Here is a 20,456-nt window from a genome sequence, read left to right as displayed (position 1 = left end):
ATGCGGTTTAGAATCTGGATGCTTATTTGCTTATATGAAATCTGTAGAATGCATATTTCTCTTTTTTCAGCAGCTTTTCTCCAGATTTTGCCAGATTTGCTTTTTCCCAGCTTTTTGGCAAGTATGATGCAAATATAAAACGTAAATATATCATTTTGCTTTCCAATTGACTAGAATCCTTTGAAACAGGTCCAGCTACAGACGTTTATTACAACAATTTTACCGTATTGCTCCTTCAAGGACTTGAGTGCAAGTTTCTCTCATGATCCCCCCAAGGAATAGTTTTTCCTGCATAGTAAATATGAGTATTGGTTGCCACTTGCCAGCACTGTACCTTATTTTTGCAGTAGCACCAACGGAAACTTAGTTCCACGATAGTACTGATATATGTAATTTTATGAAAATCCTCCAACACAGTAGACAGATTATTATTTATAATTCAAGGCGGAAACTGAAAAGTTGGACATAATACAGATAAACTCCGAATAGGCATTTTATACATTTAAACACATCTGTAAACTCCATCAACTCTTATTATACGATGACTTGGAATAATATAGGTTGTAAAACTTCTCTAATCTCTGTTAATCCAGTACTCTGATTCGTTAATGAGTGGATAAAGATCAGTAGCAGATGTTGAGGATTCTGAGAATGGGGTATCCTTAGAAATACTCAGTGTTTGGCTATAATGATGATCTCTAACCGGTTTGAAATTCAAATCATTGCTAGATTCACTTCTTGAATTCGAAATGAATTCTCCGACAGGAGTTCGACTTTCAAGCATGCTGACCACTGAAGACATCTTAGGCCTTAATATTGGAGATGTGTGGGTGCACATGAAAGCTATATTAATCATCCGTAAAACCTCTTCCTCCTCGAACTCAGACTCCAATTTCGGATCAACCAACTCCATCAAATTTCCATTCTCCTGGAGAATTAAAGCCTGAGTAGAAGAGCATACCGATAAAAATAATTACAAGCTTAGCCCTTTAAGAAATCAAATCACAATAATCTGATAAGCAAATATCAAAACTTTAGAGATTTTATAATTAATATACCCAATCAAGAAGATAAAAACACTCTTGTTTTGCGCGATAGGTTATATTGCTCTTCCCACTAACAATTTCTAACGCAACAACTCCAAAACTGTAAACGTCTGCTTTATCTGTCAGATAGCCTCTCAATGCATACTCTGGTGCCATGTAACCACTGAAAAGCACAGATTACACACCCATATATGTTTAACTAGGATAAAGCAAACTGGACTTCTAGTGTTTAGCAATCAAAAATCAAATGACGAAATGATGCAAACTTACCGAGTACCTGCAATTCGAGTGCTGATATGCGTGTCATCTTCCTCATCCAGTTTTGCCAGACCAAAGTCAGAAATCTTTGGGTTAAGATCCTTGTCAAGAAGCACGTTAGTACCCTTGATATCTCTGTGAACAATCTTCAGCCTTGATTCTTCGTGCAGATAAGTTAGGCCTCTGGCTATTCCTATACAAATCTTCTGCCTTGTTGGCCAATCAAGCTTCAGTTGGACCTTTTCTTCTTCTATAATATGCAATCAACCAAAAATGCATTAAATGCAGCATAGAAGATATTAGAAAACAAAATGTGCTAAAGTACTCACCAAACAATGCACGGGAAAGGCAATTATTTTCCATGTATTCATAAATAAGAAGCAACTGATTTCTTTCAATACAGCATCCATAAAGCTTTGCAAGATTAGGGTGTCGTAGGCCAGAAATCATGCCTATCTCGTTTATAAATTCACGATTTCCTTGCTTAGATTTGGCAGATAGTTGTTTAACAGCAATTATAGTACCATCTAACAGATATCCCTGCATTTGTTAATAAGAGATCCATGTAAGTATATCACTGGTAGCTAGATGATGGGAGTACGACCAAAGCTCTGGATGTAGATACCTTTACCTTATAAACAGGTCCAAAACCACCTTCACCAATCTTGTTTTCTGCAGCAAAGTTGTTTGTTGCAGCTTTTATTTGCCTCAACGTGAAGGAATTAGTGTTTAGGTCCAAACCTCTTAGTTCTATCAAATACAAATCAGTACAGAAGAAAAGTTCATCGTTAAGTGTCTATGGAGTTAAAGAGAAGATACACAAAACAAATGATACCGATAAAGTCCTCAGTGACTAAATTGGGCTTAGATAATTAGGTTTTTCTAAAATTGTCCCCTCATATTTTGATAGGTTAGTCCTAGTTGTATAAGTTTCTAGCTAAATATCATAAATTGTTTCAGAAAATGCTATTAATAAGCTTGGATAGTGTAAGATCCTACATAACTATCAAAATTTTGTGGAAACAAAATAGACAATGTCACAGATTTTAAATTAAAACATTTTACAACCAGCAAATAAAAGGAAGAAAACACCTAAACAAATTTCGCAGCTTGAGGCCGCCATTTTATAAGATAGTACTATTTTCACTATACATACTTGTCCCCTCGACGAAAAATTCAGGCTTCATCACTGGATAAAGACATGACTTGGGTACGACAGTTCAAATGGTAATTCCCATTGGTGTTTGGCTTTTGTTAGTGTTTTGGCATAACTATAGATAAAAGTAGATGTTTTACCTTTATCTATTGCATTTCTTCTCCCCAAATATACCTTCCACCAGAGAGCACCTGCCAGAAAAAAGATACATAATGCACCAACGACAATTCCCGCCACAGCACCTACAGAGATGTTTTTTCCACGAGTGCTTGAAGGAAGAGGAACAAAATCTAAAAAAAAAGATGCGACATTATTAGATATAAATGCAAATCATTTGGTTCGCTAGTTCCCACATACTCAAGCATGCAGCAACTACGCAGATCTGAGCTTGTTTGTACGGCGAAGGTAAGAAAAAGGGTGCATAGATAATAAAGAGAAAAACATAGTACCAGGATTGAGTACAGAAATAGCTGAAACAAGAGGACCATAGATTCCGGCATCAGGGATCCTTTGTGTGCCTTTTCCAGCCCAGTAAAACCGAATTTCCAAGGAATTACTAGTAACAGACTCATTGAATGTTCTAGTGACTGCCTGGCGAGCTCCACCCGCTTCTTTCACAATATCGTAATCCTTCAACTTAAGCTTTCCCTGCAATGGCTATCAATTTAAATAAATAATTTCTTATGTTATATGAAGGGGAAAAGAAACTTTCAGAATGGTATTAGCTACCTGAATGTAGACATCAAATACACGCCTCCCAAGACTGTCTTGTGATTTATCATTTGGGAATTCTATCTCAGCAAAGTGGAGGTTCACAGTATAATTCCCATTGATCAAACAAAACCCATAATAAGTTAGAGATAGAGGAGATTTGCGCGCTGTCATGTATAATTCTGAACCCGAGAGAGATGATTTTGGAATTCCAGCTATAAGACTGTCACCATCGTCATCATTGTCCATGAAATCACCAGTGGTACTTAATGCCCAATTGTTAGTTCCGTGGTGGTAAAAGTTTGAAGAGCCCTCTGCACTCTGATCGGCATCGTAGTTGCCATCATTACTTCCATTCATACGAAAACTTTCTCCACCGCAGTTGATATTGAACGCATGACGATCTGGAAAAGCGTATACAAAAATGTGAACATAACCAACAATGTCTTATGTTCTTAATGTTTCAAGTGATTTGTATTTAACTACCCGGTTGATCACAAACAAGGGTCTTCAAGCATTTTGGTACGCCATTCCTTCATTTATGCAAACAACACAATGTTTGAGAGAGCATGTTAAGATTGCGAGATCATTTCTATTTATTGATAATGCAAATTTCTTGGAAAGAATGAATGAAAACTTACGAGTTGTTTCTTATGGAAGAGCTTCCAAATAAATTTCTGTCCAATAAATTTTAAAAAAAAAATCCCTCAAAAGTATGTTCAATTAAATAATCCAGCTAAGTGCAAAAAGTATGTGATAGAAATTTTTCTTACATAGTACGGTTCAGTTGACAACCCCACGAGTTCTCCAATGTGAAATTGTTGTATGAAAGATCACTATATGTGAAGAGTGAAACATATAATAAGGTTATAAAATGTTTCGTATATGCTAATCCACACACGAGACTTTGTTACAACACTGCATTAGTGTAAAAGTAAGTCAAAACTTAGAAAGCTGGTGTGAGGTGCAGTGGTAAAATTATTGGGGTTTCGAAACTCGTCAGCGCTAAATTCCTAATAGAAAAAAAAAAGAAAAAAGTGTAAAAGTCATACACATCAACAACTTTTTGTTGACCTATAACCGCCGGAAGAACAGTACTAGAGGAATTTCTAGTTGAAAATACAGGAAAAGATGCAACTAGTATTTCCATCGGCAGAATATATATACCTGTTGACTATGTAGACACACGTTAAAATGTGAACATATAAAATGGCCGCCAATATGAACTCAAATGATTAAGCATCAAGGAAATGGAACTTACATACTCTTTACTTTTCCAAGCATCCAACTCGGTAGAGGCCCAGTCAGCAAGTTTCCGGTTAAGTACCTAATTGGAAGTCAATTCATTGCATGCATATTTTATATCCCCATAATTATTTTATTTTGTGAGAAGAATTGAGAATTTAATAAAAAAATAAAATCTCTTACAGAAAAAAAACTGCAGAAGGATTGATGAAGTTGTTCGGAATTTCTCCTGAAAGTTTGTTAAAGCTGAGATCTCTGCAAAGAGAGGCAACAATACAGCAATAAAGAGCGTTAGAAGAAAACAGTAATGAAACAGTAATGTATATTGACAATGAATTGTGTCCTCAATTTCCAGATTTATTTTTGGCGACATAGGATTTATTCTACTTTTTCTAAAATTTATCTCCAACGGAAACTTAAAGAAAGAATGTGAAAACGATGCGTTCGTGATATATTTGAATATACATCCTCTAGCTCATCCTCTTGTTCCAGAGGATCTCTTAGAGAATTTAAACAATCCATGTCATCAATAACATCTGTGTTTTCCAAAAATAAAACCACTTCCCAGCTAAGGCATGGCAACTGTACTACCACTTTCTCTCAAAATTATACCGTAGGAGATAGTTTTTTGGGACTTTCTAAAGTTAAGAAAAATCTGATTACAAATCAGCGAAGGATGTTATTAGTAAGCATCCACATATATAGGAAAGATCATGAGGATCCGTTGCAGATGCTCTAAGCTTGTAGTTACTACCAGAAAGTTGTGCCGTCACCAATAGGCTTTTAAAGAATCAGTTACACAAACCCAAAATGTTGTCTGAAACTTAGCTAAATTATGTTGGGGATTAATTAAAGTCCCACACAGACCAAACCTCTAGCCTAAATACAAAATGTAACATGAAAGGGCCACTCTGGTCATTGACTCATTGTCAATTAGTTTTGAGTTGGAAGCCCATTCTTGCCAAGAAAAAATATACGAGTTGGTCCTGTAGCTGTAGGGGTTGTTGGCTTTTGTTAGTTGGTTTGGGACAGCTGCTTTTATTCTTTTTGGTATTTCTATGATTTTACCTTTTGTTACTTCATATTGCTGTACTTAACTGTGCATTTTCCTTCGTTTTTCTTTTTTTTTCTACTTAATAAAATCTTAACCTTTTCTGTCAAAAAAAATTGAAAAAAATTGATTTCTATCAATAGTTTTCTTTTCTCAGACACGGTCGGCTGGTAGACACTCAAACCAACAAACAAGAGTTTACTATTATTTCATTGTTAAAGGAAAAGTAAAGAAAAGGTAAGTGAACTCACAAGGACTTGAGCCTTTCCATACTGCCAAAGTAAGTCGGAAGTGTTCCGTTAATATTGCAACTCCTTAAAATACTAAACACAACCAGATAAAAGAAAATATTGATCATAAGATATGACTGATTTATGTTTATGGTAAGTAAAATAAAAACGAAAGAAGTACATATAAATGGAATAATCAACATATTCAACTCACAGTATGTTCAGCCTTTTCAAGTTACCAAGTGGTGGGAAAGGACCATTTTCACCGTTTAAGTCACTAATCCTCCTGCATTAAGATGTTGAGTAAGACATTTAAAACAACCTGGTGATAGTGGTACTGCTAGATAAACTTAATACTCCCTCGGTTCTTGTTTAGTTGAAACTTGAGGGTTTATTTTTAGTTCCTTAATAGATGAAGGTTTTCACATTTTTCCTAATTTATGCATGAACTACTCGATACCAAGAAAAAGCAGGCCGACAACATCTCAGAAAAATAAAATAAAAAAGTCTTAAAATAACTAACAAAGTTGATAATTTCTCCAAGGCAAAGATGTCGGACGGAATTGGTCCTTCCAAACCACTTGCTTGAATCTCTCTGCAAGTATTATTAAAGATATTAGAAATGATAAAGCGAGAACAAAGAGAAGTAGTCGATCATAGATAAACTAACTCAATAGGTGGAAAATCTCACAGCCTTGTAAGGTTGGTCCAATTCTTTATAAAGCCAGGTATCTTTCCGGTGAACTGATTGTCACTTATTCGGCTGCATCACAATTCCAAATGCCATTATATATATATAAACTATATATGCAAAAGGTGTTCAATCAATTAAATGAAGATACCTCTCATACTTATGAATCTTACAAGGTTGTCAGGTTTGTTAACTTATAAAAAGTTTGTGGCACTTCCCCAGTAAAATTATTCGAGCTAAGCAATCTACAATTACAAAGAGCAAAGAGCTAAAATACAAATTCCTCTGGAGTTGTGAAATTTCAAGAAAGTGAACAACAATATGCATTAAAATACTTACATGCGGTTTATGCCTACGATATCTCCGAGCTTTTTAGGAAGATGCCCGGAGAGTTGATTGGTTTCCAAAACTCTAAAAAGTAAACATCAGGAAACAATAATTAAATATTGAATGCACAAGATGCAATCAACAAGAGAACTTACAAATTTTTTAGAGTAGTGATATTTCCTATCTCTTCAGGGAGTTGGCCAGATAATTGATTCCCAAAGAGAGAGCTGCATTTATTTGTTTCACTCTCTATTAGACTATTAATGTTGGAACATAACAACTGATTTGAAAATTTTGTTATTCTTACGGGAGAATAGAGTGAGTATATATATTCTTACATGGTCACCAACTTCATAGAACCCCATACTAGCGGGATTGAACCATTGAGGTAGTTACGGTCAAGGTTACTAAAGAAATAAAACAAAAAAAAAAAAAAGAAGGTTGTAATTATATCAGTTGAGAAATTAGAAAGCCTAATACAGTGGTATTTTAATGAAGCGATAGAGAAGACCAAAGTGTTGATCAGTCTTACATTACTTGGAGGTAAGGAAGCTTGACAAGCTCTGGAGGTAATGTGCCCGGTAAGCTCTGTTCATTAAGCACTCTACACAAGCCAACCCAAAAAATTAAAGCATTTCAAATCAGTGTATAAAAACAAGAGGTACACTAGCTTAAATTCAAAGCCTGTTAAGCGGTTAAACCTATTCACAGGAAGCCCCTAACTATAGGCAACACCTGTGGTGGTGCTGGTATTCAGGGAACCCCAAAAATCTGCGGAAAAAGAGGCACTATTTGGCGACGCTGAGAGCAAGGCCTATGGGTTAACACTATCTCATTCAAAGCCAAATAGTTAAGAGGTTAAAGTTTAGTTTGGGTACTATAGCGATTGAGTATTGAAAAAAAGGAAAAAAAAAAAAAAAAAGAGAGTCTAGGCTAGAAAAGGACCAGAAAGAAAAGAAAGAAGGTGAGACAGCATTCATGTAGAAATCAAATTCAATAGGGATTTTTAGAGGAGTTACTCCTCCAATATTAGCATCTTTTTGGTCAAACTACTTCAATATGGAGGAGCTACTACTTCCCGTAGTTCTTGTTCTAAAATGCATTGGAAAAACAAATCTAAGGATAATAAGCCCACAAGGGTTAGTCTATAGTTTATACATTGGGTTTTGGACAGTTAGTATAACCAATCACACCAACATCATTGTGTAAAACTTGGGTGTGGATGTATAATTGTGTCACAAAAACTAAGTCATGTGCTGTTCTTTTTAGTGATCAAACTTACATTCCTGTAACATGGCAGACAGTGTTGCCAGAGAAAGTGCAAGTACAGTTAATACCCTCGGTAGCATTACATGGATCCAATTTAGCAAAGTCCCAGCCTTGCTTTCCTAACGTCTTTGCTATTTCTGTTAGAGCCTTGACTGTAGATGTAGAGATTAATTAATTAGCGTCCATGCATAATACTATTACTATGTTGATGTTCTTACTTAACAAGTGTAACTGAAAGTATCTGTTTGTAGAGAAAAAGAAGTCATATGTGTACCTTCGACATCTGGTAACCGCTGAGAAAGAGCAAGATCAAAGAAACCACATCCAATAATCAACAACACCACAGAAACATAAAAGTAAAGCATACAACCATGATGAACTGATGACGATCCTCCAATAACCTCCATCATGAGTTGGCAAGCTTATGGTAGAAAGAAGGAAATCAAAGATCTGATGACCATGATGAACTAACTCATGAATAATGTTAGGTGTTATAATGTACAGTATGCTATACGCAGCCGCGGTTACAAATTGAACAAGTCAAAGTCATTGGCTCTCACATATGCAATTCCACTCAAAAAGGGTCAGAAGACTCAGAATACAATTAATAACACTTCACTCAGTCCTGTCTATCTCAAGAACCAAGTTTCAAATCAAGTCCTTGAATCCAAGATTTCTATGATTACCGGTTCCGGTGACAGAACTACAGCTTACATCAAAACACAAAAGAGATTTTCAGCTAATAATAATTGGATGAATTAGTCTATAAAAAGCCTGTTCTCTCCATACAACTTTGATTCCCAGCCCTATTTCATCTTGGCTAACTAAAACTATGTCAGTTGAACCCTAAAATGTCGATAATAGACGAACAAAGCTACCGATTTAAATAATGGTGAAGAAATCAAATGAGGTCATAAATGAATGGAGCTGAAAAGATATAAGAGGATTACCTGTTTAAGATCCAAACGAGTCTTGAGAGAAAACTGGAGTTGAAACTGGGCACCAAATATACGCTGCCTCTTCAACCAAAAATACTTGTTGTGCAATGCTTCATGTGGTCATACTTCTTCTATAACCTGAACTTGACTCTTGATTCTCATTTCATATTGTTCTCTTGATTTTTTATCAATATGTGCAACTTATTTGGTCAAATGAGTAGGAGGAGATATGGCAGTTCCCGAGGCAGCACTCTGAGTAGCATAGGTACCATCAGCAAGAATTCCAGGTATCCTAGAAAGTACAGTGATGGAATTTACTTTTGAAGTATCTGCGCCATTTCCTTCTTCATTCACTGCGAAAAAAGGCAGGTCCCCTAGACATTGCTTACTGGTAGCAAGCCCACTCTCAACTTCAGAGAGCGGGAGACAGTACTCTTCAGTGATCCAGAGAGCACAAGAACACAAAAAACTTGCGCACGTATCTGGTAAAATGTGTCTGAGGGCCTAGTAATTGCAACCCTAAGATTAGGGCTTGCAAGTGCCTTAAGCACATCCACTATCATATCAACCATAAGCTCTATGTGAGAAGTTTTGAGCTCATTCCATCGATCAAGCACAATAAGCTTGACACTGTTATCACTTTCAGATTGTAGAAGTTGGCAGCAGCCCTGATAGCCGTTGGTGCAGATGAAAATGAAAAAGGGTTCCAGCACATTCATATTACTGCTTTTTTCATTGCTTCGACCATTGCAACAACATCGTTTCCTGCTGATGCTTCTTTGATTTCATTAGCTAGTGCTGGTGTTCCCTTTTTGAAATGAATCAACAAACTACAAGATTTCTCCATCTACAAAATCAAAACATCAAAAAAAAAAAAAAAAAAACTCTAATCAGATCTCAATCATATTAACCCGTAACCTCACAAAATCCATCTGCAAACAATGTTTGCTTCCACTAACAATCTTCAAACCTAACAAAAAAGAACCAATTTACTACACAAAAAATTCCATTTCTTTACAAAAGTATCAAACAATCAGATCTGATCAAACTAGCACTAAATTCACTAACACTTCTCAAAAGCTGCATAAATTTCAGTATCAGCATTCAAAACATAAGAAAATTTAATCCAACCGAAATCAAAAAATACCTTGTTATGCTAAGCAATCATTCACAGTTTCTGGGTTAATCTACATACTTTCCAACTCTTTCGAAGGGTTGACACTGATGACATTCCATGAGAGCCTATCTGGACAAACAGATATGTCAGATGATAAGATGTCAACCAAATAAAACTTTTTTGAAAAGGAAAAAAGGGTAAATGGGTTGTATGTCAGTACCTCTTTCTTCACATTGATTCGCACGTGATCCCATTGAAAACGTGTCCAGGATGGATGTCTTTTTCCTAGGGACTCGCTAGAGATTCGATCTGTCTTTGATCTTTGAACTGGTCATTAGCTTGTATATATCTGAAACCAAGAACTGTTATCACCGATTCTCTTATCCCACAAATGCTCCCATTGATTCCTTCGGGTGCAAGAACAATACCACCTGAAACACGCTGAACAAGATCAGCTTGGTGAGCGACAAATGGTGGGTTATAAGCACATATAAAATGTTACGTAGATGAAGTTACACGAAATCTAAAATGCAACAGCAGATTATACACACTAAAAGCTACAGCAATGTATATGCAATATTTCACATGATTCTTTCTTTTCCACTTGTTCACTCTAGCTCTATTCTTTCTATGGTACCCAGGCTCTAAGTCGTAAATTAATCTATAGAAAGCCTGTTCTCTTTATACAACTTTTATTAGGCTTGTGATTCCATCTTGACTGATCATAACTATCTTAGTTGAACTGTAAAATGCCAATAATACACAAACAAAACCACTGGTTTAAGTAATGCTGAAGAATGCAGGATAATAACAAGCAATCAAAGTAGGTCATAAATGAATCAGCATACCCTGCACTGCATAAACCATGTTCCAATTATCTAAAGCAGCAACACTTCCTGAAGGAGGAGATCTTTTATTTTGTAACAAAAGTTTATGGTGAACACTTAGTCTGACATTTTATTGTGTCCAAGTTTTTGGACAAAGACTTTTCTCTGCGATCTTGATGTGAATGAGAAGTGATTTTTTTTTCCTTCCAAATAACATATATTAATTACATTTGATCATTGCTTGCATCAATATGGCCAACTTAAGCTTTTACTAACCTGTTTTGCCTTGTGCAGTGTGTTCAACTTAAGCTTTTACTAGCTTCATTATTGGTTCTTCTACTTCATTACCCAACCACCACCACCATCAGTTTTAAAGCTTGGTCTGCTCAACCGCCAACTTTGTCCTCCAAATTCTTAGCTCGCACCACGTCTCTAGGTAACTGGAGTTGTACCCTTGAACCCACAAGCACAACTCCCATTTAATTTAAAGCCCCAATTAAGCAGCTCTAGTGGCTGACAGAGGAGTGTTAATGTAGTGTTGTTTAATTCTTAAAAGTACCTGCACCAGAAAGAAAGAAAGACACTTTCGTATAAATAGCAAAGAAAAAAATGTACCACTAATAACCAAGAATTTAGGCTTCTGAGTAGCTTCCAGAACTATCCCACTTTAAGCTTCAATTGAGATTTTGAACTGTAAAAGCCTAGCTTGGTTTCCACACAAATTACCAGTTCAGGCTATCTAATGGGAGACAGAGAGACTGGAGAACAACAAAGTGGTTTGTTCCATTAAGTATGTTAGGATCCAAGATTTCGATTCTGTTAAGAGAATTGCAGCTTAAATCAAAGACGCAAAAGAGAGACTATTAAGCTAATAACTTCAATTAATCCCTGCAGAAAGCCTGTTGTCTCTATGCAACTTCAATTTATAAATAAATTGGTTTCTTCCATTAAATATGTCCTAATTCGGATTACAAGTTACATAGTATTCATAGAAAGACTTGATTTACATGGTACCCTTTTCCATTATAAATTGCTTAGGCCATCCACAGCTTAAATCAAAAATGCAAAAGAGAGTCTAAGCTAATAACAATTGGGCGAATTAGTCCCTATAAAAATCCTGTTGTCTCTAACACTATCCTAGTTGAACCCTAAAATGTGAATAATACACAAAGAAAAAAACCACAGATTTTAAGTAATGCAGAAAAATGCAATTTCAGGATCAAATTAGGTCAACAATGAATGGAGCTGAAAAGAGATGAGGAGGAGGTTCTTACTAGTTTAAGTTGAAACTGAGCACTGCACATACGCTGTCTCTTGAACCGTTGTTCAATTCTAAGATTTTCATTTCAAATTGAACCTTTCAATGATGATGAGAATGCCTGAATTCTGATTTTGGTTTCAGAGAAATCGGATTACTCCTGATTTCTCTCTCTACGGAAATGATACGACTCTTTGCCTCGGGCTCGGGGGGTCAAGGAGGGTGCCTGCCCGCTGTAACATAATACCGTAGGAGAAAATTCACCGGACTCGAGGGTAAATATGTCTTTCTTTCTTTCTACCAAATAGTCTCTCTGCAAATACACACTCTCTCTCGGCTTAATCGTCATCAGACTTGTTAAAACTTAAAACCCTGAGAAGAGCCTCCTTGAAGCTTCTTCACTTTTCTCTTCTCCCCCCTGATTCGATTCCACTGTTTGAACAGGTAAATTTCAATTTGATTCTACATTGATAGATAGGGATTCAACCTTTAATTTCTTCCCCTAATTTGATTTCTGTTTTTGTTTTCTTTTAGTTTTCAATTTGGTTTTTTCTATTGGCATTTTAGGGTTTTCCTTGATTTTTTGTTACCAAACAAGGCTATTATTACGGGTCACATTCCATTAGAGGGGCGTCACCTAATAGGACAAAAACGGATCACCCGTAAGTAATATCAAAAACCCCTTATCTCAAATAATTTTGTAACTAAACAACCCTTATTTAGTTAATTTTAACTTAATTTAATTAGATAAAAATTAAATTAATGAATTTTGTTGTATACTTAGTGAATTCTGGGGCAAAATTTTTGTGGGAAGAAAAATTGACCGTAAAATAAACTTTTACGGTTGGAAATAATCCAAATCTAAACGTAAAATCACTTATACGGTTGGAAATATTTCAAACCTAGACATAAAATCACTTATACGGTTGGAATTAAAAGGAACTTGGATGTAAAATGAGCTTCTACGGTTGAAACTAATTCAAACCTGGACGTAAAACTACATACATATAAAATTCTACGGTTGAAATTAATCCAAACCTAGACGTAAAATCACTTCTACGGTTGGAAATAATCCAAACCTGGACGCAAAATCACTTTCTACGGTTGAAATTAAAAGAAAACTGGACGTAAAATCGAATTCTACGGTTGGAATTAAAAGAAACCTGGACGTAAAATGAGCTTCCACGGTTGGAACTAATCCAAACCTGGACGTAAAATTACATGCAAATAAAATTCTTCGGTTGGAATTAATCCAAGCCTGAACATAAAATCACTTCTAGTTAAAGGATAATCTAGACATTTTGTATATGTATAGGATATCCCACAACCATTTTTTTGGACATTAAGAATCCAAGTGAAGCCCCTTTATTGGAGTGTGACGCCCCAATAATAACCTTCTTAACAAATGTGCATTTGTGTTGTTGAAAATGAAAGATAACAATCGTATCATCTTTGGGGTTTCAAAGCTGAATCTTAGTTAAATTGAAATTATTTTAAAGAGCGGCATAACTTGGTTCCTATGGGTTAAATTTAGAATGCTTTACTGATAAAACTGTTTTAAGTTCAATCCCAAGTACTTTAATTTTTAGTGTCTGTCTAGATTTAGCAGTTGGAGCTAACTTGACATGCCCTTTTATTCTATTTGCTTAATGTTTTTCTAGTTTACCGGAAACACTTGTTGGGCATTATCCTTTTTACTGTAAAGTTGTTCTTGGTTGTTTCGTAGGACGACAACACCACCCCCGTGATTGACGGGGGATAGTGAAACAGAATTGATAACAGGAAATACTAACAAACACTTATATCATATTTCTACTGATTTCTCTAATGTTTATGAAGCATGTGTGTATGTGTTTGAACGTGATTAATTACCTGTATTCTGACTTTAAATGAGCCAATCTTGGTTACTTTTAGAAACAACATGGAGGAGGAGGGTGTGGGAGGAGAGGATAGGATCCACAGGTTGCCTGAACACCTAATTCATCACATTCTCTCTTTGCTTCCTACCAAATGTGTTGTTTCAACAACAATTTTGTCTAAAGAATGGAGGAATCTCTGGATATCTCTTCATGTGCTTGATTTTCGCGAATGGAAGTCTCCTGATACAGAAGAAACACAATCTTCTACCAGGAGCTTCATGGATTTCGTGGATAAGATATTGGTTCTTCGTAAGAAATTCTGTATCACCTGTCACGGTAAGTACTTTGATGACCAGCGGATAAAGGCTTGGATTACTATGGCCGTTAAGTGTGGAGTTGAAGAGCTCATCGTCAGTAGGGACGCTGAAGGAGCGGATATTATCCCTGTCGACCTTTACACTTGTGAATCACCGACTTTGTTAGACATTGATCTTTATGGTGGTCAGCATCTTAATCTTCCACAATTAGTATCCTTTCCAAGACTTAAAATACTTCAGCTTTATTCTTGAAGAATTGTGTTTGAAATATTGTTTGTTGAATCATTTGAATATCATATCGGCTGCACTGAAATCATTAACCTTCTTTAATTCTTTGAATATTTGTAAGGCGGATACCAAAATCATGATTGATGCACCAAATCTAATGTCCATCACAATCAATGATGGTATATCACAACATTTAGTGGTGGAGAGCTTTCCGTCACTAGTGGATGCAGATATATGCCACATGTATGCTAAGCCAGGTGTCCCGATTGATGTTATCAGCTGATATATTTGAGGTATGGTTGCGTATTTTGGGAGTTACCTTTATTGGCTGATTATTTTTTTCTAGCAAGTTGGGGTAAGTTGTTTCTCTGTATCTTTATTAGAAACTTGAGCTGGAAGATGATCTATCTACAAGTTTTTCTACCTTCAATAATTTGATCACTTTGGAAGTGTCTTTCATCAAGACTGAGCAAGCTAAATCATTATTCACCTTTTCACAATTCTCACCATATTTGGAGTCACTCGTCTTTGGTGGGGTAAGAATACACCAACTTCTTAAAATCTTTTGTTTTGTGTTGTTTTTATCATGCCGTTAATTTGTGTAAAATAGATAAAACGTCTCTGATATGTATTAATATGTAGGTTTGTTGTCGTGGTAAAGTTGATGAGGGCCCTTTGACATTGGACGTAGTGCCTCATTGTTTGTTGACGAACCTCGAGGCGATCAAATTTCAGTACTTTGAAGGGCAAGTGAGAGAGCTGGATCTGGTTCAACTATTTTTATCGAGCTAGCCACATTCTTATCGAAACCGTTCATATCAGATATGCACTAGTATCCACTGTGTGTGAATGTAATCAGGTTGATAGATTAGGCTATAATTGATTCTCACACTGCAGTTTGGTTATCTGGATGCTTATTTTTTGCTTATTTAAAATCTGTAGAATGCATCTCTCTCTTTTATTCAGCAACTTTTCTCCAGATTTTACCTAATTTATGTTCATTCAAAAAAAAAAAGATGCCAGACCAGCATTTTTTGCTTTCCCAGCTTGAAGTGACACCAACCAAACACTTGTCTAATATAATACCAAGCACTTCTGATGTGACACTAGAAACTTTTCTGATGCAATAACATCCATCTTTCGCAATAACAATTATCTTGGCAGTAGCACCCATGAAAACCTAATTCATGATAGTACTGATATATGTAAGTTTATGAAAATCCTCCAACACAGTAGATAGATTATATTACTTACAATTCAAGGCGGAAATTGAAAAGTTGGACAAAACTCCGAATACATTTAAACACATGTAAACTCCGTCAACTCGTATATCGTACTAGTTTATATAATGCCTTGGAAGTTGTATAACTTCTCTAATCTCTGTTGATCCAGTAATCTGATTCGTTAATGAGAGGATAAAGATCAGCAGCAGATGTTGAAGACTCCGAGAACGGGGTATCCTTAGAAATACTCTGTGTTTGATCATAATGATAATCTCCAACCGCTTTGAATTTCAAATCGTTGGTAGATTCACTTACTGAATTCGAAACGAATTCTCCAATAGGAGTTTGGCTTTCAAGCATGCTGACTACTGAAGACATCTTAGGCCTTAAGGTGGGAGATGTGTTGGTGCACATGAGAGCTATATTAATCATCCGCAAAACCTCTTCCTCCTCAAATTCAGACTCCAATTTTGGACCAACCAACTCCATTAAATTTCCATTCTCCTGAAGAATTAAAGCCTGAGCATACCGAGAAAGATGGTTATCCCCTTTAAGAAATCAAATCAAAATAATCTGATAAGCAAATATCAAAAGTTTAGAGATTTTATTATTATTACCCAATCAAGAAGATAAACATACTCTTCCTTTGTCCGATAATTTGTATTGCTCTTCCCGCTTACAATTTCTAACGCGACAACTCCAAAACTGTAAACGTCTGCTTCGTGCAGATAAGTTAGGCCTCTGGCTATACCTATACAAATCTTCTGCCTTGTTGGCCAATCAAGCTTCAATTGGACCGCTTCTTCTTCTATAATATGCAATCAACCAAAAATTCGTGGTACCTTAATCTTTAATATTATATTAAATGCAGCGTAGAAGATGGTAGGAAACAAAATGTGTCCAAGTACTCACCAAACAATGCACGGGCAAGGCAATTATTTTCCAAGTATTCATAAATAAGAAGCAACTGATTTCCTTCGATGCAGCATCCATAAAGCTTTGCAAGATTAGGGTGTCGTAGGCCAGAAATCATGCCTATCTCGTTTATAAATTCACGATTTCCTTGTTTAGATTTGGCAGATAGCTGTTTAACAGCAATTATAGTGCCATCTAACAGATATCCCTGCATTTGTTAATAAGAGATCCATGTAAGTATAACACTGGTAGCTAGATGATGGAGTACGACCAATGCTCTGGATGTAGATACCTTATAAACAGGTCCAAAACCACCTTCACCAATCTTGTTTTCTGCAGCAAAGTTGTTCGTTGCAGCTTTTATTTGCCTCACCGTGAAGGAATTAGTGTTTAGGTCCAAACCTCTTAGTTCTATCAAATACAAATCAGTACAAGAAAGAAAGTTCATTATTAAAGAGAAGATACACAAAACAAATGATACCAGATAAAGACATGACTTGGGTACATCAGTTCAAATGTTGATTTCCGTTGCTGTTTGGCTTTGGTTAGTGTTTTGGCATAACTATAGATAAACATAGGTGCTTTGACATAAAATTACCTTTATCGATCGCGTTTCTTCTCCCCAAATAAACCTTCCACCAGACAGCACCCACCAGAATAAAGACAAAACATAACACAGCAGCAATAATTCCTGCCACAGCACCTACAGATATGTTTTTCCCACGAGTGCTTGAACTAAGAGGTACAAAATCTAAAAGTAAGATACGACATCATTAGATATAAATGCAAATCATTTGGTTTGCTAGTTCCTACATACTCGAACATGCAGCAACTGTGCAGATCTGAGCTTGTTTGTATGGCGAAAGTAAGAAAGAGGGTGCATAGATAGTAAAAACAAAACGTAGCACCAGGATTTAGTACAGAAATAGCTGAAACAAGAGGACCATAGAATCCGGCTTCAGGGATCCTTTGTGTGCCTTTTCCAGCCCAGTAAAGCCGAATTTCCAAGGAATTACTAGTAACTGACACATTGAATGTTTTAATGACTGCCTGGCGAACTCCACCTGCTGCTTTCACAATATCGAAATCCTTCAACTTAAGCTTTCCCTGCAATGGCCATCAAGTTAAATAAAGAATTTCTTATGTCATATGAAGGAAAGAAAAAAAAGCCAACTTTCAGGATGGTATTACATACCTGAATGTAGACATCTAACACACGCCTCCCAAGACTGTCTTGTGATTTATCATTTGGGAGGAATTCTATCTCAGCGAAGTGGAGGTTCACAGTATAATTCCCATTGATCAAACAAAACCCATAATAAGTTAGAGATAGAGGAGATTTGCGTGCGGCCATGTATAATTCTGAATCCGCCATCGAGAGAGATGTTATAGGAATTCCAGCTATAAGACTGATCACTATCGTCATCATTGTCCATGAAATCACCAGTGGTACTTAAGGCCCAATTATTAGTTCTTTGGTGGTAAAAGTTCGAAGAGCCCTCTGCATTCTGATCGCCATCGTAGTTGCCATCATCACTTCCAGTCACAAGAAAACTTTCTCCACCACTATTGATGTTGAACGAATGACGATCTGGAAAAGTGTATAAAAATTGTTAATATACGTACATAACCAGAGGAGAAAACAATATCTTATGTTCTCAAATATTTCAAGAGATTTATACTTAATTACCCGGTTGACAAACGAGGCTCTTCAAGCATTTTGGTATGCCATTCCTTCATAATCTATGTACACAATGTTTGAGAGAGCATGTTCAAATTGCGAGATCACTTTTTGTTTATTCAAAATGCAAATTTCTCGAAAAGAATGAATGAAAACTTACGAGCTGTTTCTTATTGAAGAGCTTCCAAATAAATTTCTGTCCAATAAAAAAGATGAAAGTCTCCCACAATGTATATTCAATTAAATAATCAAGCAAAGTGCAAAAGGTACAAGTTGGGTGATAGAAATTTTTCTTACATGGTACGGTTCAGTTGACAACCCCATGAGTTCTCCAATGTGAGATTGTTGTATGAAAGATCACTATAATAAGGTATGTGTCAAAAAAGAAATATAAGTAAGGTTATAAAACGTTTCGTATTTGCTAATCCTTAGCACACGAAGCTTTTTTACAACATTGCACTAGTGAAAAAGTAAGCCAAAAACTTAGAAAGTTTTCCTATGTCACAGTAGTGCAGTAGTAAATTTAAACTGGTCAGCACCAAATTGTCATATAACAACTTTTTGTTGACCTATAACCGCCCGAAGAACAGGACTAGAGGAATTTCTAGCTGCAATAATGGGAAAAGATGCAACTAGTATTGTCATCAGAACAATATATATACCTGGTGTAGAGATACAATAGAATATGAACATATATACCAAGATGAACTCCAATGGTTAAGCATTAAGGAAATGGTACTTACATACTTCTTACTTCTCCAAGCATCCAACTCGGTAATGAAATGTATACAGACAATGAATTGTGTCCTCAATTTCCAGATTTGTTTAGGTCATAATATTTTTGGTCACATAGGATTTACATCCTCTCCCTCATCCTCTAGTTTCGAAAGATCTGTTAGAGGCTTAAACAATCCATGCCATCAATAGTATCTATTTTTCCAAAAATAAAACCGCTCCTCTATGAAGGCATGACAACTGTACTACTTTCACCCAAAATTTTACCGGTGGAGATGGTTTTTTGAGACTTCCTAAAGTTAAAGGAAAATCTGATTACAAATCAGCAAAGGATGTTATTGATAAACATCCGCTTAGGAAAGATCCCGAGAATCCGTTGTAGATGCTCAATGTAACATGAAAGGGCCACTCCAGTCATGGCAATTAGTTAGTTGGAAGCCCAATCTTGCCAAGAAAAAATATAGGAGTTGGTCCTGTAGGGTTGCCGAATTTTGTTAGTTGTTTTGGGCGGCTGCCTTCGGTCTTTTTGGTATTTGGCTGGCTTTTGTCATTTCATAATTCATATTGCTGTACTTATCTGCATTTTCCTTTGTTTTTCTTTTTTTTTTTCCTACTCAATAAAATGTTAACCTTTTTCGGTCAAAAAAAAGTAAAAAATTCCAACAATAGTTTACTATTCTTTCATTGTTAAAGGAAAAGGTAAGTGAACTCACAAGGATTTGAGCCTTTTCATACTGCTAAAGTAGGTGGGTAATGTTCCGTTAACATTGCAACTCCTTAGAATACTAAACAAAACCAGATATAAGAAATTATTGATCATAAGCTATGGAACCTCTAACATAAGACAGAAGAAAGAAGTGCATATAAATGGAATAATCAACATATCCAACTTACAGTGTATACATGCTTTTCAAGTTATGAAGTGGTGGAAAAGGACCATTTTTATTACCACGTAAGTCACTAATCTTCCTGCATTGAGACGTGGAGCAAGACATATAAAACAACCTCGATGATAGTGGTGCAGCTAGTCTAGATAAACTTAATATTCCGTTCTTGTTGAGTTGAAGGCTTAGTTTTTATTCTTTTTCTTGGATTTGACGATAACTTCCTTAGCGAAGCAATATAATAAGTAAAGCAGTATAATATATTCTCTAATAGAGTTATTCTCCTGAATTCTACTCAAGTGAAGTAAGCCCGAAAGTGAAGATTATATGGCAAAATGAATGCCATCCCACCTTTCTTTTCTTTTTCGTCTTTCTCTAACCTAGAAACTGTGCTTTTTTTTTTAATACTCAATCGCTATAGTAGCAAAACTCCTACTTTACCTCACAACTATATGGTTTTGAATGAGATAGAATGGTATCCCTAGCCCTT

The 20,456-nt window shown here is 36.0% G+C and overlaps 3 protein-coding genes and 1 pseudogene across 10 annotated transcripts; 2 read left to right on the top strand and 2 right to left on the bottom strand.

Moving 5' to 3' along the window:
- Nucleotides 1-390: 390 nt before the first annotated feature.
- Nucleotides 391-14,129, bottom strand: LOC113299929 (probable leucine-rich repeat receptor-like serine/threonine-protein kinase At3g14840). 8 transcript variants are annotated; one of them, XM_026549051.1, is made up of 30 exons: nucleotides 13,997-14,129; nucleotides 12,141-12,556; nucleotides 11,143-11,425; nucleotides 10,260-10,480; nucleotides 10,070-10,168; nucleotides 8,935-9,769; nucleotides 8,259-8,405; nucleotides 7,998-8,136; nucleotides 7,248-7,319; nucleotides 7,054-7,122; nucleotides 6,871-6,942; nucleotides 6,728-6,799; nucleotides 6,562-6,633; nucleotides 6,389-6,460; nucleotides 6,221-6,292; nucleotides 5,912-5,983; nucleotides 5,719-5,790; nucleotides 4,600-4,671; nucleotides 4,433-4,498; nucleotides 3,945-4,007; nucleotides 3,813-3,848; nucleotides 3,658-3,704; nucleotides 3,190-3,575; nucleotides 2,910-3,108; nucleotides 2,601-2,750; nucleotides 1,936-2,054; nucleotides 1,634-1,844; nucleotides 1,317-1,554; nucleotides 1,059-1,209; nucleotides 391-943 (listed from the first exon to the last, which is right to left on the bottom strand). In XM_026549051.1, the coding sequence occupies exons 7-30, from the start codon at nucleotides 8,392-8,394 to the stop codon at nucleotides 575-577; spliced, it is 3,027 nt and encodes a 1,008-aa protein (XP_026404836.1). In that variant the 5' UTR covers nucleotides 8,395-8,405; nucleotides 8,935-9,769; nucleotides 10,070-10,168; nucleotides 10,260-10,480; nucleotides 11,143-11,425; nucleotides 12,141-12,556; nucleotides 13,997-14,129; the 3' UTR covers nucleotides 391-574. The 8 variants fall into 8 exon arrangements, 7 of the variants coding, with proteins under 7 accessions (XP_026404836.1, XP_026404839.1, XP_026404837.1 ...); XM_026549054.1 differs by lacking the exon at nucleotides 12,141-12,556 and having other exon boundaries at nucleotides 13,997-14,113; XM_026549052.1 differs by lacking the exon at nucleotides 13,997-14,129 and having other exon boundaries at nucleotides 8,259-8,434; nucleotides 12,141-12,825.
- LOC113299931 (F-box/LRR-repeat protein At4g14103-like) lies at nucleotides 14,023-14,890 on the top strand. Its single transcript, XM_026549059.1, has 2 exons — nucleotides 14,023-14,484; nucleotides 14,650-14,890. The coding sequence occupies exons 1-2, from the start codon at nucleotides 14,046-14,048 to the stop codon at nucleotides 14,670-14,672; spliced, it is 462 nt and encodes a 153-aa protein (XP_026404844.1). The 5' UTR covers nucleotides 14,023-14,045; the 3' UTR covers nucleotides 14,673-14,890.
- LOC113299932 lies at nucleotides 14,708-15,490 on the top strand. Its single transcript, XM_026549060.1, has 3 exons — nucleotides 14,708-14,821; nucleotides 14,912-15,064; nucleotides 15,171-15,490. Exons 1-3 carry the CDS (start codon nucleotides 14,753-14,755, stop codon nucleotides 15,318-15,320), a joined length of 372 nt encoding a protein of 123 aa, XP_026404845.1. The 5' UTR covers nucleotides 14,708-14,752; the 3' UTR covers nucleotides 15,321-15,490.
- A 205-nt stretch (nucleotides 15,491-15,695) lies between these two features.
- On the bottom strand, nucleotides 15,696-18,102 carry LOC113299930 (annotated as a pseudogene).
- Between the last annotated feature and the right edge of the window lie 2,354 nt (nucleotides 18,103-20,456).

Source organism: Papaver somniferum, chromosome 7, assembly GCF_003573695.1.
Source record: "Papaver somniferum cultivar HN1 chromosome 7, ASM357369v1, whole genome shotgun sequence".
Lineage (NCBI taxonomy): Eukaryota > Viridiplantae > Streptophyta > Magnoliopsida > Ranunculales > Papaveraceae > Papaver > Papaver somniferum.
The sequence above is the reverse complement of the archived record's forward strand: the minus strand, read 5'-3'. Positions and strand labels throughout refer to the sequence as shown.

Bases quoted from the DNA above. Each gene is read 5' to 3' on its own strand.
- LOC113299929 (XM_026549051.1), bottom strand. From the start codon at position 8,394: ATGATGGAGGTTATTGGAGGATCGTCATCAGTTCATCATGGTTGTATG. The intron at 3,705-3,812 runs GTAAGTTTTCAT...GCATAAATGAAG, and splicing joins TCTTCCATAAGAAACAACTC to GAATGGCGTACCAAAATGCT. The intron at 1,555-1,633 runs GTGAGTACTTTA...TGCATATTATAG, and splicing joins CCTTTCCCGTGCATTGTTTG to AAGAAGAAAAGGTCCAACTG.
- LOC113299932 (XM_026549060.1), top strand. From the start codon at position 14,753: ATGCAGATATATGCCACATGTATGCTAAGCCAGGTGTCCCGATTGATG. The intron at 14,822-14,911 runs GTATGGTTGCGT...TATCTTTATTAG, and splicing joins TATCAGCTGATATATTTGAG to AAACTTGAGCTGGAAGATGA. The intron at 15,065-15,170 runs GTAAGAATACAC...ATTAATATGTAG, and splicing joins AGTCACTCGTCTTTGGTGGG to GTTTGTTGTCGTGGTAAAGT.
- LOC113299931 (XM_026549059.1), top strand. From the start codon at position 14,046: ATGGAGGAGGAGGGTGTGGGAGGAGAGGATAGGATCCACAGGTTGCCT. The intron at 14,485-14,649 runs GTCAGCATCTTA...AATATTTGTAAG, and splicing joins AGACATTGATCTTTATGGTG to GCGGATACCAAAATCATGAT.